General features: G+C 45.7%; 1 protein-coding gene across 2 annotated transcripts; it reads right to left on the bottom strand.

Moving 5' to 3' along the window:
• Nucleotides 1-201: 201 nt before the first annotated feature.
• Nucleotides 202-17,439, bottom strand: pitx2 (paired-like homeodomain 2). Of its 2 annotated transcripts, XM_037462469.2 has the most exons (5): nucleotides 17,422-17,439; nucleotides 9,454-9,645; nucleotides 7,164-7,233; nucleotides 2,644-2,843; nucleotides 202-1,790 (listed from the first exon to the last, which is right to left on the bottom strand). In XM_037462469.2, exons 1-5 carry the CDS (start codon nucleotides 17,425-17,427, stop codon nucleotides 1,233-1,235), a joined length of 1,026 nt encoding a protein of 341 aa, XP_037318366.1. In that variant the 5' UTR covers nucleotides 17,428-17,439; the 3' UTR covers nucleotides 202-1,232. The 2 variants fall into 2 exon arrangements, with proteins under 2 accessions (XP_037318366.1, XP_037318367.1); XM_037462470.2 differs by lacking the exons at nucleotides 7,164-7,233; nucleotides 9,454-9,645; nucleotides 17,422-17,439 and adding an exon at nucleotides 3,311-3,878.
• Between the last annotated feature and the right edge of the window lie 899 nt (nucleotides 17,440-18,338).

The raw sequence follows: 18,338 nt of genomic DNA, 5'->3' as shown, positions 1-18,338 counted from the left end.
TGTATTGGAGCCGCCCATTGTTTTTCCTCTATAGATTAGCCGCACAAGCGCCTCACTTAATCGAAGGGCTGTAGACATACTTGTCATTGCTTTGCAGCCCACTAACTGACTGGCAACACAAAGATACAGAACAATCGGGTTGTTTTTGAACAATATATTTACTTCCATTAAATAAAACACATTAGTTTTTTTGGATGTTGAAAAAAAAAAAAAAAAAAAGAATTCCGTACCAAATAGTTTACACAGAGCAAAGAAAAAAATCATCTGTCGCAAGAACATTTTTTGATGCGGCTTTTTTTTTTTAAATCCAGAATTGCTATTCTAAATTGCTATTCACACAGACATTAATAATAAATTTATAATATGCTAGAAACACACAGCTTGTGCGTTTTAGTATGTACATTCCCTTTTTGTTTGCAAGCAAAACATGATTCCTTTCTTACGGTTTTTCTTTTCTTTTCCACATGCGTTGATAAATTGAACCTGGAGAGGACTGGAGGGTTATAGCGCATTCGCCTCGACAAACAGGAGATGATCATTCAAATATATACAACCTTAATAGTCAACAATAACGTCCAAAATCCAACAGAAAAAAACCTCATAATGAGATATGAAAAATAAAAATCAGACTTCTTCTTTTTTCTTAGTTTTTTTTTGTGTGTTTCTTACTGTGGCGCCGTGTGAAGCAGGCCTGGATTCATCAAAAGAGGGAATACACCTAAATTCTCCCGTTTCAGTTTGACTCCGACCTGGAGTTGAGCTTGTTTCAGTGGTTCAGTCGTCTCTAGTGCCCTTTTTGGAGAAGAAAAAATGAAGAAAAAGTAGTTGTAGTAGTCTCTTGTTCCTGTGGCGGCTGTTTGGGGTTGCCCGCACACTGCAAAAAATGACCACCATAACAAGTCATTTGGTCTTGTAATCACCCTCAATGTATAATTGCCCCCCCCCCCTTCGCCCAAATAACTGGATGGGATATCCTCACTGGTTAGTAATGAGGAGATACGGGTATTTTCAAGTGGCAATACCTCGAAGAAATAGGCAGAAAAAGGCAAGTCCCTCTCCAACTAGTACCGAGAAAATGCCACATGATCAAGAAATTCCATAAATCACATGACAAAAGTACATTTATCTTCAGGTTCCCTCACGCCTTTTAGAGAAAAACAACACGTTAAGTGTCACTACTAGGCTATAATGACTCGCTACGGGGGGGATTTGGTTTGCAGTGCGGGTAGCCATTAGACGGGTCTGTCCACGGCGTACTGGCAAGCGCTCAGATTAGTGGCCGGATTCTGCACACTGGCGTATCCAAAACTCGAGTGCTGCTTGGCTTTCAGTCTCAGGCTGGCCAGGCTGGAGTTACAAGTGTCCCTGTACACGTAGGGAGGGGTCGGAGGCGCGTAGGGACACGCCGAAGTGGGCACCCCGGAGTTGAGAGACGGGTTACTGAGGTTGTTCAAGTTATTGAGGCTGTTGAGGCTGGAGCCCGGCACGCCAGTGACCGCCGACGGCACCATGCTGGAGGTCATGGAGGAGATGGAGTTGGACGGCGAGAACATGGTCTGCGAGGACAACGGGTTGACGTTCATGGAGTTGAAGAAAGGGAAGCTCTTGGTGGATAAGGAGGCCGACGTCAGGCCCTTGGCGGCCCAGTTGTTGTACGTGTAGCTCGGGTACATGTCTTCGTAGGGCTGCATGAGTCCGTTGAACTGCGGGCCGAAGCCGTTCTTGCACAGCTCGGCCTGTTGGTTCCTCTCGCGCTTCCTCCACTTGGCTCGCCGGTTCTTGAACCAAACCTAACGGGAAGAGGAAATACCAGCAGGTTAGAAATAACGGATTTATTTTAAACACTATATGCGTGTTGCATAATCTGGTCAGAGCTGTACGTTGTACCCAAATGTCAACGCCGCGCCTGAATGTTTGTGGAACGTCTACGAATCCAAACATTATTCAGGAGGGTTCATTTCCCCCCCCCCCCGTCAGACAAACCCCGCTTTGAATCCGTTGTTATCTGAGCAGAATACACACCGGGCTCCCTGTGCACATCTTAGTGTGGAGGGGATGTGTGTGTTCCTCCGCAGGCTTCCACTAACACGCTGACCTTAATCACGCAGCACCAGGGCGCCGATGGCGAAATAAAAGCTTTGCACCTCTTTCACACGGACGGGAGAACGCGGCTGGTATCTGCCACCACGGACAAATGTCAACGGCCTCAACTGTTAACAACGTAAGACTCCAAGTACACGTTATGGGCAAATAACAAATAGTTAGCTTTTTGACAATTTAATCAAACGGTCTGAGTGTGTGCCGAGAACCACACGTTTAGTTGCGCTAGAAGGATTTTCCTCCGGCGTTGTGTGCAGAGGGTTGGGAGTAAATGGAGCCGAATAGACCAAGACAAACATTCTAATTCTATTGAGCTTGAACCAATTGTGTATTTAACCAAGAAGATTTGTTTTCCACCTTAAAAACAACAACTGTGTCCTACTTTATTTTCACTAAAATTCCCGACGTGCGTAAAGTCTGGTGTCCGTGCGTAATGATGAGGAAAATATACGGCGTTGAGAGGTCAACCGGCCGATTGGCCCAAATTACCCACATTTATAAACAGCGAATTGTTTGGTTTTGCGCCCCCCGGAGAGTACTCACCCTGACCCGGGCCTCTGTGAGGTTGGTCCACACGGCTATCTCCTCCCTCGTGCTCATGTCCGGGTAGCGATTCCGCTGGAAAGTGGCCTCCAGTTCCTGCAGCTGCTGGCTGGTGAAGTGAGTCCTCTGCCGCCGCTGCCGCTTCTTTTTGGAAGGGTCATCCGAGGAGTCGTCGTTTTTATTCAGGTTCTTTTCTTTTTCTGTCAAGGGGAAAGAAAATGATTTGCATTAAGCTCAGGCGGATTCAGGCCTACGTGCCACAGAGAGAGCGCAACAAAATCCTGCATCCAGGACGCGATCACAGTCTTCGTAAAATAACCCTAAGTACTTAAAAAAAAGATTTTACTCGATTTATTAATGTAATTGGATTGGAGTAAATCTGCCTTTTCAATTGTATAATGTGCACGGAGACGCCTCACTCATTTCAAACACACAGGACAAGCCGTCTCTCATGTCCACTACTCTGAAACTTTCCACAGCACCACGCGCGCGCACACACACACAACTGTCAAAACGAATTAGAGGTAAATTAAATGACAGCTATAATCGCCTATCGTGCGCGAAAACTCCCTTCGCGTGGATTAATGAGAGCCGACGTTTGTTGGACGCCAAGAGGACATCTGCGGCCGCGAGGCTGAGGAACATCTGCATCCCGCGCGGTTCTTACCGACTGACTCCGGGCTGGACGTGTCCGACACCGTGTGCACCTCCAGCCGGTGTTTAGAGTCCACAGACCGCTGCAGCGGCTGCAAAGTGGAGGCCATCGCCAGAGCCGTGGGGTGCGCGGAGGCGAGTTTATTCCCGGTTACGTGGTGATGGTCTACGTTTAATGGATCCCTCATAGAGTTCATCGGTAGAAGATCGCAAAGCCGGCTGTCAAAAGCTGGGTACGTCCCTTCGGCGGAGCAGCGGCGAGCGGGAGGTCCGTCTGCGGGATGGGTTCAGTTCTCCAACAAAACGCACAGCGGAGCACTTCCTCCTGCGATGAAGCCTTCTTTCTGTTCAAAGTGCCTTTAAAATGGGCCATTGAACGCTGCCATTCTAGCATCGGCTACCTCGGCTGACTACCAGAGTGACAAGGACAGGTAGGTGATATTAGATCCAGAGGCGTACACGCACTACGCGGCTCTCTCTGTTCATTTCATTTCAGCTGTTGCCTGGCGCGTCGTCCAACTGCGCTTCGCCCCAGAACCGTCCACGTCACCGTGTTGCGCCCGCCCACCAGAACAGGCTCCTCCACGAGGACGCGACGGCGGCGTCAGACCAACCGGCGCACGCGGAAACGAGATATGTGTGCCAACGCGTTCATGCCGGGGCAGGCGCTTATTTCCCTCCTCCAAATAAAAGCATGTAAAGAGAGATGGGGACGCACGGTGTACCCGCGGCGCTTCGGTCGCCGTCGCGCAGCAGCCCAAGACCAAATAAAAATGAAAATAACACAGTTTGGCCTCATCTTATGAGATGGGGTCCAGTGGCCCAGCAAAACGCTGCAGCGCTATTTGTACCCAAGCTGCGCGGCTGGCCGGCTCAGTCGCCGCAGTTTACTCAGGGACTCGATGTGGATAAAGCGAGCCACCGAGTGGATTGTATTGAAAGCCGTATGACAAAAAGAGAGAGAGAGAGAGAGAGATGCACACTGAATATTCAACACAGCAGCCTGCTACCGGGCATTGGTGCTTTGAAAGGACAACCCGATTAAAGGGAAAACAGAAAGACATGGGGCTTCACATGTGCAAAAGAGGCAGGGGAAAGGGGCGAAGTGACAAGGTGGTTAAAAATGACCTAAAGACAAATAACCACTAATGCATTGACTTTAAGCATTATCGGCATAATCCTCACATCCATCTCCATACTTGGACATGACGACCAACGTGACCAAACTGACTTAAATTGGCTCAGTGTTCACGAACGTCCCCGCATGCAGCCAGTCATGCGAGTTGTCAAATGAGACGATCCTCTTGACCTCCCCGGAGTCGAGGTTCAAATATCCATTAAATCCACCCCGCCGGAGCCCCGTTCGCCGCGCGCACTCGGTTTGTTGGCGGCGGTGCTTAACTGGGTCTCTCTCCTCACTTTGCGTGTGGACCCCTCAGTCGTTCCCAGCCAGCACTCCTGTAGAGCTCGTTTTAATCTGATAAGACTCTCATTTGCCTAAGAATATTCTGAAGGAGGACTTTTAATGAGTTTGAGCCGATATGACGGCAATTTTTTTTTTTAAACCTATAACTCCCCAAAGATTTTTTACGCGTTCATGCAGAGTAAACATGTCTAATCAAACAAATGCGACTTTAATTTTCAAGGAGGAGGTGAGGGGCCTGAGGAGGGGGGGGGGGGGGGGGTGGGGGGGGGGGGGGGGGGGGGGGGGGGTGGGGGGGGGGGTAACAGGTGATTGAAGTGATGGACTCATCATGCAGGGGGGGGGTGGGGGGGGGGGGGGGGGGGGTGGGGGGGGCAAGCACACGCCAATTACTGGATTTACACATGTGGAAAATGACATTAAATATCGATTATGTTCCGGCCTCTTTGCTTTATTCCAGGACACAATCGGTCGCGTTCCGTCCCCACGCGCCCCATCAGCACATTTGGACTTGGCGCGGTTAAGAAGTTGCGGGGCTAATCCGTGAAAGCCCCCCCCCCCCCCCCCCCCCCACCCCCCCGATGTATAAATACCAGCAGACCATAGACTGCGTGCAGCACACGCGCACTCCGAAGGACGCGAGCGACTTTATTAAAACACAAGGAGCCAATCGCTCCTCATACAGAGCAATAAAAACCTTGTTTGGATCGTCTCAATCACATGATGCGCAACGTCATTCGAGTGCCAGATAACCTTAATGGATGTATTTTTATTATATATCATTTTATGAGATAGACGGTCAACTCAAGAGCTGTTACGAAATGTATTATTCCTCATATAGTGATAATAATTATCATAATAACAAAAAAATAATAATAAAAATAAATAATAGTGTGTATTTGGTTCACTTGATTCAAAAAATGAAAATGTTTTTTGGATTAAAAATAAGGCTTTTATTTTATTAAAATAACAATAATAAACCAATATGTTCCATATGTTGTTCAGGAGCGAACAGTCTTTTGCTCATTATTTTCCTTCCGCACGTGTTGCAATACGAAATTTGAAGTGGATTATCGGTTTCCCTCTTCATTTCTACTTCTGAATGCTTTATCTCTCTTCTGCGGATTACTGCGTGCAATAGGCCTCCGCCATCGAGGGCCATTAATTAGCAATTCAGTCAATATAGGGGGAGACGACAAGGCTTTTTACATAGGATTAAGGAGAAATCAGATTACTCCATTAGTATATTCCTCCTCACGAATTGGCTTTCATTATACATTTAGTTTTCCCCGGAGTCAATCCAACGAGCGCTGAATAGATTACAACAAAACAGTTGGCGCTGGCGCGTCTATTTGGAAGCATCAATCGGACCCCCCACCCCTGCCGTGTGATTTATTTATTTTTGGTTATTTTAGTTAGTCCTATTATTCTTAATCGATGGCCGTCCACAGGGTGCAGCCTGCCCTCCGCCACATATTGCCTCATCAGTGTCGGCTAAATGAGACGGAATGAGAGTTATTGCTTCTCCGTTTTAGACCCGAACCAAACCCGGTGTCTTTCCCCCCAAAGGATCTGAGCCTTTCCGTCGTGTCGAGGCGTGTTTTATTCCTAGATGTTATTTAGGAAAATATGTTGTCGTTAATGCGAAAGGAATCACAGTTAATAGCAAAGTGTTTTGTATTCGTACAACAACGATCTTCTTTTTGCATAATTGGTAGCTATTTTATAAAGTAAAGGCTATGATAAAAAAAAGGTGCATAATTGTCCATCTTCTAATTACAGCAAATGATAAATCCTGGGATTTGAGAAGTGCAGATCCACGTTGGACCAGCAGGTGTCGCTCTAAGACAGCAAACGCACAAACGGCGCTATGCCGACCCACAAAAAGGCCGAATATCTAACACTGCCTAACAAACTAGTGACATCTATTGCAAAATGTCCGTCTAAAGAAGCAATTTTTTATCGTAATCTGTTGAAAATCTGAAGAACAAAATGAACAATGTTTTTAGAGAAATTAACGTAATTTTGCCGTTTTAATCACCGAACTTGTTTCTAAGAAATCTCACAAAAGTGGAAGTCGGCAACAATTGGCTTACGGCAATGTCAGCACGGTTCACTTATTTGTTTAAATTAAATCATGATTTAATATGAAGACATCAGTGTTTGACCACTGTTTTCAATTAAACATGTAGCAAATTAAAACAAGATATCGAGCTGTGTAATAAATATCTAATCGGTTTCAGAAAGCCGCACACACACACACACACACACACACACAAGCCGGTAGCCTGATTAGGAGTTTTATGTACATTGAATGGAATAAAATAAAAACATAATAATTATTTCCAATCGTCATACCAATAGTCAATCCCAAATAATCCTATTTCATCATTCCTGTGGCGTGTGGGCGGTGTGCGGCAGTGATGATGGATGACATACTCACCTATTTGCGCGCAGGTGGTGGCTAGTTTGCGGCAGTGGGAGTCCATTATGGCAATTTGAGGAAAACGCTTCTGTAACAACAGACAAAAGAGAGACCCGATTAGTATTTAATTCTGCAAATAACCTGCTGTGTGGTTCACTGGCATTCTGATCTCATGTCCTTGGGAGTCCTTATGATACTAAAAAGTATGTGCAAGAAGGACATGTCTAGTGTTGCAAGAGCAAAAAGCTGGTCGTCCCGAGGAAAATATTCCAAATGCAAAAAATAAATAAAATACTGACATGTGGCTCTTATTCGCGCAGAAGCTTGAAAATAGAATGAAAGTCAAATAGAAAATTGCGATCTTGGCCTTAGCACACACGGCTGCGTTTTAATAAGTTTAATTCTTATTCTAGGGATGATTGTGTCGCTGTTTTTTGTAAAAGTGTGATTTAATTCAAACATGATTTCCCCCGCGTTGGGAAATGGAGGGAGCATCACATGGCAAACCTGCCTGGATTAAAATAATGGAAACAAGATCATTTCTGACGGCTTTTCTTTCAAGGCAAATTATGTAGCAAGATAAATTGCCTAAAGCTCAATTTCATAGCATGTCATGTATTGTTTTATATTCTTCCAAAGCAATACTTTGTGCAGTTTGAATATATAAAACCTGCCTTGTTCTCAATGAGCCGGATCTTGTGTTTTTTTCTTTTTTCCGGTGGAGGCTGCAGTTGGAAGTGGAGTGATTCCGTAGTAAAATCACGGGATTAGAGTCTGATTGAGATGTCTGTCGGTGGGATATTACAAAATTCATTATCGCAGCCCTCATACTACCTCGATATGAAGTTACACAGATGGGGTTTTATTAGTCCAGGCTCGCACTGTTTGCTTATGATAATTCAAGTTGGGGGGAATTTGCATGCAGTCATGCTGTCACCATTTCCCCAGTTTTTCTGTTCACCTGCTCTACATCATCTGTGAGGTTGTTGTTCTTTTTCTCCAATTCAGAAGCTGCCGTTATTGGAGGTTAAATTGTGCGGCGTGTACCTGCACAGCCTTTCTCACCACTCCTCAGAGTCCCCACTGCAAAATGAAATAGTGGGGGTCAAGGCTGCAAGGTGTAAGGTCACTGCATACGACGGTGTTATCTAATCAGCGTAATAATGGCTCCTTCCATTATTTCTGAGTGCTTCAGAGCTGCTTTTAAAGTTATTTGTGTTATTTATTCATTTTACTGTATCTGATTTTACTGTTAAAAATATGTGAATATCTTTTATTTAAAAAAATGATATTTTCGATCTTTTTCCCGTTGATGCTGGAGATTTGCAATTAAAACCCTGCCCTTCATTCAGAAAATATTCAAACTCAGAACTGTGATACATGTTTATATTTTAGCCAAAGTAATCGATATAATTACACTAATTTCGTCAAATGACTTGGATCAAAAATGTCTTGAGATATTTGTTTTATTTAAATATATTTCAGTATTAATCACATTAGATGGCCTGCTAATATAAAACTAATATTTTCTGATGATGTGACAGTGGTTTCGTCGTAATTAAATATTATAAATATAAATTCTAAGAATATAAATGACACCGCGTGCAGTTAATATTCTGATTCCATTAATCCCGTTCGGGCAGCGGTGGATGTGCGTGAGGGACACGGAGAGCTGGCATGGCCTCACGATGGCTTCACTTGGAAATGAACACAGCAGAGCATGAGACCGCGGCCTCACCGTGAGATGAAGCTACTAACCTCCACCATATGCTCCTGTATTAATTGAAGGCGTGAGACCGTGAACGTCGCATCCACCGCCCCCCCCCCCCCTCCTCCCTCACGCACACACTGGTTTTCCTTACCAATATTGCAAAAGGACGAAAACTTGAAATGAAAACTTCTAAACTTTTTTTCTTCAACAGGATAATTTAAATGTAGCTTTAATCAAGGACTTTAGCGTTGTGTCATTTTCGTCATTTTAGAACCTGACGAGCTACACGATGTGATTGCGAAAATGTTTAATTTCTCTGACACTTTAATCGACATTTGACACTTTAATCCCATCACCCGTGGCTGCAGGACCTAACGGAGTGGTTTACCGGACTTCTTTTTCATTTCCACACACTCCATCAGCTCTAATGACGCATCATTATCATCCGCCGACCTAGGAAGCCGAACCCTGCCCTCACGTCACTTCTTCCACGGGTTTGGAGAGCAGATTCAGACCCAAAACTAAACACACCTCAGTCTTCATGAAGGTTTTTTGAGCACCTCGCCACCCCCCCCCCCCGCCCCCGGCTGCACTTACCAGCTGTAGACACCGCTGGGCTTTGGCTTTCCCCGGGCGTCGCCGTCTTATTAGTGGCGGAGGGATAAATTCCACCGTCCGGACGCCAGTGGTTGTGTTTGAATAGTGACAACCACAGAGGTCCAGTAGCGCTGAAGCCTTGCGTCTCTGTCCTGAAGTGTGAGCCTCGCGTGGATGTGGCTCCCTCCCCCGCTACGGTATCTCAACAAAACAAGAAAGGAAGGAAGAGAGACGCAGCGCTACCTTTTAGGACAGTTTCACATGCGCATAAATAACCATCTGTTTACGGCGGCGGAGGAGGCGCTTTCATCCGGGTCTCCCCTTGGTTCGTCCTCTTCTGTCTCCCTCAACTTTTCCCCCCTTGAAAGAAGCTCCAGCAGTGGCGCATTTTTTTCTCTCCCTTCCTTCTTTTGAGCTCTGAGAGGGACCCCGCGTGCGTGCGTGCGTGTCTGTGCGCGCGCGACTCTCTATTTTTTTTAAAGGGGTGTGTAAATGTCTGCGATCGAGCAGAGGGCAAACTTGGAGCCTCTGAACTCCCGACAACAATCAAACAAAAAGGCAGGACGGCAGTTACACGCGCGTGTGATTAAACACACAACAAAACCCGCTATGCCTGTCAGCCGCGGTGCGTTCACGGTAACATTGCACCATTTGAGGTGCAGGCATGCAAAACGCGCGCTCCCCCGCACACTCGCACACACACACACACACACACTCAAGCACGCACGCACGCACACAGACAGACCCACGGCGTAATGGTTCATTTGACGAACCGCAACCTGCAATTTTCAACAAACATCGAGGCTGCTTATTATCTAAACTGTGCGCGCGCTAAATAAACAACTCCAACCCGGGATGTGTGACTGAAGCCACTTACCGGCAGTTTATTTAAAGAAATATAGCATTTATAGTCAGAGATACGCATTCCATTCCAGCCTATTGTATTACCAGAAAATTACAGACTAATTAGTACTCCAGTAAGCTCATTGTTTGACCATTATGGCCAATGATTATAACACAATTTACCACATTTAAAAAAACGTAATATTTGGAATATCGAAAGGAAAAAAAACAACGTATTTAAATGAGGCCCCTCCAGGGCCAGACACGGCGCGGTCGGGCGGCGGATTTACGTGCAGATGAAGTGAACAGCTGGCTCGGATGCAAATGTTCTTTATAGATCCATTTCGTTAGATACAGCTTGATTCCCCCCCCCCCCCCATTCGCATCCTAAGTGAGAACAAGCCGACCGGACGCAGGGCCCGCGTTCCCCGCGCCTAATCCGGCTTTTACATTTTTAGTCATACTCCCATTAAAGCGGTAATTAATGCGCCCATCCACACGGGAATATCCAGGCAACAGGGGACACTGAAGCAAAACAAGCGCACCCTCCACCGCTGCATCCCTTGAACAGAATTCGGTGAAGCATGAATGGTTTGAACACTTGTATCCCGAAGGTGAAGCGATGGAGGAATCAAAAGAAGCCGTGTGGGTTTTAAATAGCTGATTGGATATTATGCAGATCGTCTGCTACAGAAGGCCCAAGAAGGCCTTATTTTTTTATTAATTTCCCAGTAAGAAAAGCTTTGGTCAAATACAAACAATTCTAAATAAATGGCCAAAGCATCTCGCTCGGTTCTTCAAAACGTGGACCCGTGCGTTTTAATATGAGATGTCGTGATATGGCACACGCACGCATAACAGCGCAAACATGTTGTTTGCACACGCAAAAAGACAGCAAAGTAGCGCACAAATCCCCCCCCCCCCCCCCCCCCTGATCGTGCACGCCCTCAAAATCACGCCCCGCCCGGTGGAAAGGAGGCCGAGCGTGCGTTCGCGCGATGGTTCGGCAGTATTCTCCTGTTGCCTCCTCATACAGAGAAAAAAGAAAAGATTGAGTGGAGAGGCTGCTCGTTCTCACGCGGAAAGGTGCAGAGGAATGCCTGAAGTTCACAGGAGGCTGGCGGGGATGAAATCTTTCGCCTCGGGGGCGAACCGGCGGCTTCTTTTCATTTCAAGCGCTTATCGATTCTCCGTTGTCATCATTGGCGACGCAGGAGGACACTTGAAAGAATTTCTGATGGTGCTGTGATGTGAGAAACGGGGTGACCTGCTCCTCTGACGTTCTCTCCTGATTGTTAACGAGCACACCAGCCCCCCAGCGTCAATACAGTGGCACATTTCAACTTTTGCCCCTTCTGGCACGCTGGGAGAGGACTTTCAAACACGGTTTCCATGAGTATCAGCAAGCCTCCACTTTAAAGAGGAGAGGTGATGGACTGCGAAGCAAGTCAGCCAACACACACACACACACACAATCTAAAACTCGCAAAACTGTTCCTTTTGAATTTATACTTTAAATTGGAGCATTTTGTAATTGGTTACAGACTTCATATTACAACCGACTGCCCCCATCCATGTATAAAACACAATGTATTATATGTATTAAGGCCTGACGAATATGGTTGTTGAAAATAAATAGATATGCAATCTTAAAGCCTGAAGTCTTCAACAAATGCACGGATGCGCTGTACAGAATATAGAGTAATAAAAGGCTCTTAAAGCTAAACATGTTTAGTCTTTTTGTGAAATTATTAAACCCCATTTTATTGACAAAGACATTTAGTTTCCAATTGATATAAATCAAAACAAAAACTAGCTTGTCCCTGATTTGTCTCCAATAGGCTGCATTAACAGTGAAAACCTTTCTCCCCCACAGCAGTCAGTGAAATGTCATTGTGACCACACACTGGAAAGCTCTCCTACTGCAGATGTGAAGTGGTTCTATTATTCAGGGGGGTCTCTTTCCCAGTGAAAAAGCCTGACCCCCCCCCCCCCCCCACCACACCCCCCCCTCCTTCCACTCACACGTGATTGACGCCTTGTGTTCGGGCTGGACAATAGTGATACCACTTTGAGCCAAATTGGTGTTTCCAAGTCCACAACTCTTTAAACAAATCAGTTTACGTGCTGCTGATATGTTGTAAATTCAGTAATGGCTGGAATTGTTTTATTGGGTGTGAGCCGCAGGAGGAAGAGAAACAGTCTCTCTCCTTTAAGACAGAAATATCCTGTATTTCATTTTGTCAAGTATCACTCCAAAATCGTTACTAGCAAAAAAGCTGCCTGCAAATTAACCAAATTAAAAGGGTGGCTCTCCGACGGCTCTTGAGCTTGTTGAGCGGCTTTATGGCTGATCCGTCCTATTCCAGCTCTGTCACAGCACCAAAGGGAGATGAGCTACAACGACGCCGAGCAGCACGGCTTGTGGTTTAGGCCCGCCATGCGCGAGGCCAGTAAAAGGACCTACACCACGGGCTGTAGCCCCCCCCCCCCCCCCCCAACGGCCCGGCTACCACGGGGTATATTTAAAAAGCACTCGGCTCTTCGTCTTTGTCTTCTTCTGTAATTATCTTCTCCTCGGCTTCCAAAGAAAACGCTCAGCTGATGTCATCGTGGTTTTGGCTCTAATATTAATCGCATGAAAGAGGCGGCTTCAAATGAATAACAATTACTTTGAATTACACTCGGGTCTGTGTCTTCATGTGAGCACGTCAACGTCCTGTCGTTGCCGGTCAGTCTCCATTCCTCTTGACTGTGGACATGACATGGCTTTAGTCAAGCACGGTTAAAAACGTCCCTGGGACTCAGACGGCATTCACTTCTTCTTCTTCTTCAATGGCACGCGTGGTCTTGGCAAACATAATCGCCGTGCATGCATAAACACATGCAGCCTCAGCCTTAATCACAGGTGCGAGCGGGCCAATAAATTGCTCGAGCAGGTCTCTGATCAATTACATGAAAAATCAATGGGAAGCTGCCACTAACCCGCCTAAGGGGAAATCGGCCAAGAATGAAATTGGTGTGATAAAATGACTATGATGCCTCCCACCCCGTCGATAACATGTAAAACAGTTTGGCTACATGTTAACTCTCCTGTCAGCAGACCGGAGGTGGACCCGAAGGTCACAACTGGAATCAGCTTAGTCCTAATTGGTCTACTGTGGCAGAGAGAGAGAGAGAGAGAGAGAGCGAGAGAGGATGAGGAAGAGGAGCAGCTGGAGTGAGATGGATTGTATGTGCAAAATAAAGTTGCACAATTCTTTTTGGGAGACAAAAAAAAAGAATAATAATAAAATAAAAAAATCTCTCTCTAAGTTTATAAGTGGATGGAAGTCATGTCTCTGGTTGCATGTAAAAGTCTGTATGAATTCTATGAGAAAATGACTACTTTTCACTCGATAAAATGGGTTCAAATTAGTTAGTTTTAAGTGGTCAAATCGTTCGTAAAGCAGGGCATGATTTAGGGTGTGGCTAGCTTGTGATTGACAGGTCGGTGACGCTATCAGAGCCTTATACGACGTCTCTACGTCACTCCTCTGCAGGCCTGGTAAATTAGGTTCTACTGGTTCATTCCAGTCCAAGATGGCGGCTGCCAATTGGCCGAAGTCGAGGTTTGGAACCGTCGACGTGACAGAAAGCTGCTCGGAGGTCGTATTACCTCCCAAACATCTGAATCAAATACGTCATGGGTTCTTGCTGGGTTCCGACAGTCTGAAAACGATTTCATGACTGCATAGTTGCTCGTGTGTGTTGTCTAAACGTTGACAATCTATCGTGCATGATCAGTAAATGTAACGCAACCACTATCAGATTGAAGATGCCACTTACAATGGGGACATGGTCAGGGTTTGGAGAACATGAACCTATGTCCCAGCAGAGCCTGGCTAACATGATTCTAATGTCAGCAGACACGGAGGTTTTGATGAATTCACAGACTTTAACAGATGAGAGAAAAAAGCGAAAGGCAGATGCAAATGAGAAGATGGAAGTCTTAAAGGCTGTTTTAGAAGACAGCTAAATGCAGATAAATAAGTGAAACCTCCAAAAGGAAGATAAAGGACAATAAAGACGTAGAGGCAGTGGAGAAGAAATGAAGGGAGGGGGGGGGGCATCTAATCTGAAATCAGGATGCTGGTCTCACGTCCCGCGTTCTGATCAGTTGTGGTGTTTCCTGGAGCCCCATCGCTAGCTGGCACGACGCACCGTGGGGCCCGCCGGTCGGCATCGACTCGCACCGTAAGCACGCGTCGTAGGTCTCCGTCACGCCGCTTTGTGTGCGGGGCTCATTTTAAGAAACGCCGGTGCGACCTGCCGCTCCTCACGGAGGCGCACTGTGCGCCGCATGGAGACCGAAACGCACCTTTGGCCTTTCCCTCCGGCGGGTTGAAGGCCCAGAAAAACGAGACGCACAGGAGGAGGGTGTTTGTGCACTCGTATCTCTTCATGCTGGATACAAGACAAACTGAGCGTGTGTGTGTGTGTGTGTGTGCGCACACAGGGGTTTCTGTGCTAGTGGCGTGGAGGAGAAAAAGCAGGCCGTGAGTGAATGAGGAGGGTGAGGTAGGGGGGGGGGGTGTCTAATCCAGTCCCAGTGTGAAACTGTTGACATTTGTGCTTTTTTTCCCTTCATTATGTGACTGGGGCTGTTTTGCGCTGGATTAGCTACAAATCTCCCATGCAGCACATTCAGCATGCCACTAGTAGTTTAACTTCATTAATAATGGATGAAGAGATTGTAATCCAGGAGTAAGAGAGCATGGAGGAGCCGTGTACACGGAGCGAGAGGCAGAGAGGGAGACGGGGAAGGAGGGAAACCCTGATTTTTTTCTTCTTCACCTTCCGAGATAACTTGTTATTGCTCCACAAATGTAGTATTGCATCAATACCTTTGTCTCAGGTTGTAATTTGCCTGCAATCCACAAAGGTGTGTAATTGAATACACAGAGGGGTGAATAAAGGGGGGAGGGCGGTGTTCGGAAGTCTCGGTGGTGCATATGCTAGTGTCTTCCATTGATCGTGTTTACTCAAGCTTCTCATTGTAGACTATTACAGCAGACCGAGGGACACACCCTGGCCTAACAGCAGGATGAGGGAGATTAAAGGTGTACCTATTCACTATTTCTTTCCACACTGCTGGCTTGGATTTCTGTCAAAACAACGGCGGTGCAGCCTGAGCAGAATAAATCAGGTGGTGAGACGAATGGCGTCGGTAAGAATAAGCCCAAATAAATGATAGTATTGTATATTTCATCAATGGCATTCAGTTTTATTCATTTTTGGGCCTGGAATAGATAAAGCAAAAATTTAAGTAATGTTTGTGTGTCTGGTCATTGTGTCAAATAATATAAAATATTACAATCATATTATAAATTATATTTTAAAGTATATGTTTTGTCTAGAAAATAGCTTTAAGGGATAAAATCTAACTGGCTGTGATTTCTCCCCCTTTACATGCATACTGTCCTTTCAAAATAAACTCCCAACAAAAGCACTCTGGGAAACTGTGTCCCCACCAATCACCATTTTGTAGGCCATCGCCATTAGCATTTTGGTAATTTCCACTCTTTAGATTGTTGACTGACACGCGCACGTCAGCATTTAGTGGCATTGACGGGTTGAGTGCATTCAAAATACCCAGCATGCAGCAGCTACAGGCGCATAAAGACGATGCATCTAAGGTACCATAAGAGTGTAAGTGAAACGCCTTAAAGGCTTTTCTGAACTGCAACAAATTGTGACAGAAAACAACTCAGTCATATCAGCATGCCGGGTCCCCTTTTAGGTTGAGTCTTAATTAAGGGACAGTGGGTTGAGAGTGTGGTAAAGACATTTTGGATAACTGATGTTAACGAGGTGGAACCCTGCATTAATTCAAACAAACTGCTTTACATGGATGTTTTCTGACACAGAGGCTCTCGTATGAGATGAAGATAAATATACATAAAGATCTAACCTCATGACGTCCAGTTTAAACACACGCAGACAGCAAAATTTCAAGTGACAAATCACAATACACACAACTGCCATTCAACTGTAACTGTCACATTATTCAAATGCTTGTTGTGCTCTTTAATGTGGCCTTTGTGTAACCGGATGATTTAACTGGGAAAAAATTGAGAAGCTAAAGACCGTTCAATTAAGCTGCCAACTTGCTGCGGAACAACAAAACCCCAAAGCTTCAGGGCTTCCTCAATTTTCCAAGTAGAAAAGACCAGTGACTGCTCCCATTCGTACAATTCAGAATACCCACAAAACCACGCTCACACGCCACAGGTGGAGCAGACGTCACCCGCAACACAGGAGAGGAGTTTCTGTGAGTCAGGCGCTTCAGAACTTCCTGTTTTGCTGATCAGAAATCTTGTTTGTTCTAGTCTGAAAGCAGCGGGATGGTTCTGGGATCGCTTCCTGTCCCATTTGAGAGTGAAATCCTCCTCCCCCGCGGCGGGTTTTCCCAACAATGCAACAAATCAAAGGCTTCTGCCTACTGAAATCAAAATATCTAAGTGACAGGATAATTGCAAAAGATGACCCCAGAGGGCAAATGTGGGTGTTGAGTGAAAGTGTAATCTCTGATCTTTACAACTAACTTGCCATAACCAGTTCCATCGAGTTAATGCCTCTCACGCCTGATTTAAAGCTTGATTTAATGACATAACAACGGTTTGACCTATCATTACTAAAAAGGTTGTTAATGCACCTATTAATGCAAAATAAAAGCATTACTGCCAGCTTGTGACGCGTTGCAACTTGGCCACCAGTGGAAGGCTGTGACCGTGAAAAGTTGTCCTGCTGAACTGTGCACCCAGTTTGGATTACTCCTCATCTCGGTAACGCAGGAGAAATGATAGTAAATAGTATAGGAATTACTAGAAAGACAGCTCGGCCATTTCTCTACAGCCGAGCCTGAGACAGAGACATGTCCGAGTCCGACGAGACGCTACACAAAGCGATCGAGAGACCAAGACTGGACTCAAGTACTAAAGACCTTTTCTGTTGATACGTTTAAAACAATTAACTTGTTTTTAAAGATATTTACAGATTTCACAGATTCACAGATTTCCAGCAAATGGCTTAATTTAAATAATGAGAAACGCCTTGGTGCAAAACAAGCAAACAAAAACTCACCGACATAGGAAACGCATTCAATCCACCCATGAGAGACACTGGGAAGGTGCAGGTGATTGGACACAGGTGGAAGCAATCAGACAATCTCAGGGGATGACAGGACAAGGCAGGAAGTGATGCTAACCCAGGTACAAGGAGAGGCAGGAAACTACAAAATAAAACAGGAAACAAACCCACACCGAGACGCACTCATTGTTATCTGCTGTGAAGAACACTGTCACACCTCACCACACTACTTTCATGTGTTCTGCCTAAATCTCCAATGTTCCATTTGGTGACGTTTTCCCATGCAGTTCAAAATCCATTTGAAAATATTCTGTTTACATCCACACGGCCCCGTCTACACATCGTTTGCCAACGCTACTGGGCTGGTTGCGGGTTTAGCACGTTGCTCAAGGGCACGGCAGCTGTCGTCGAGGTTGTGGGGCAAGTTTACTGTCCCGGCAGAGAGCACCCGGTCACAACCTTCTTTGTGTTACCGTCAGATCATGCAATTAACTGCAGGCTGCCGGAGGTGAAGGGAATACCGGAGCAGACAGCTTTGATGTGCAAGGTGCCACATTGCTGCAAATAAATGCCTAATAGGCTGAGCTTAGGTGATGCCACAGTTCATCGTAATAGCAGTTGCCAGCCTCGTAAATAATGCTTAAGATCATTTCCAAGTACGTCTTTGGACTGACACGCCAGTTTGCTCCAGGCTGGCTCCGTTGACCCCTGGCATGCCGTAAATGTCGCACAACAGTTTTCCGTTGCACAAAGACATGACTACCATTGCTAAATGACTTTTCAGAGAAAAAAACAAAGAAGTCTTGCGAATGTTGGTACAAAATTAGAGTAGTGGCAGTTTGTCACTGTCAAAATAAAAACTCGTCTTTAGTTTCATGGAAATGCTCGATAACAGATACGAAGATCGCAGC

This window comes from Pungitius pungitius, chromosome 2 (assembly GCF_949316345.1).
Source record: "Pungitius pungitius chromosome 2, fPunPun2.1, whole genome shotgun sequence".
Classification (NCBI taxonomy): domain Eukaryota; kingdom Metazoa; phylum Chordata; class Actinopteri; order Perciformes; family Gasterosteidae; genus Pungitius; species Pungitius pungitius.
The sequence above is the reverse complement of the archived record's forward strand: the minus strand, read 5'-3'. Positions and strand labels throughout refer to the sequence as shown.

What these genes read in the sequence shown, in the direction of transcription:
- pitx2 (XM_037462469.2), bottom strand. An exon ending in CCCAGCGGTGTCTACAGCTG is followed by an intron (nt 7,234 to 9,453) that starts GTAAGTGCAGCC and finishes CTGTTGTTACAG; the next exon opens with AAGCGTTTTCCTCAAATTGC. An exon ending in TCACAGAGGCCCGGGTCAGG is followed by an intron (nt 1,791 to 2,643) that starts GTGAGTACTCTC and finishes TCTTCCCGTTAG; the next exon opens with GTTTGGTTCAAGAACCGGCG.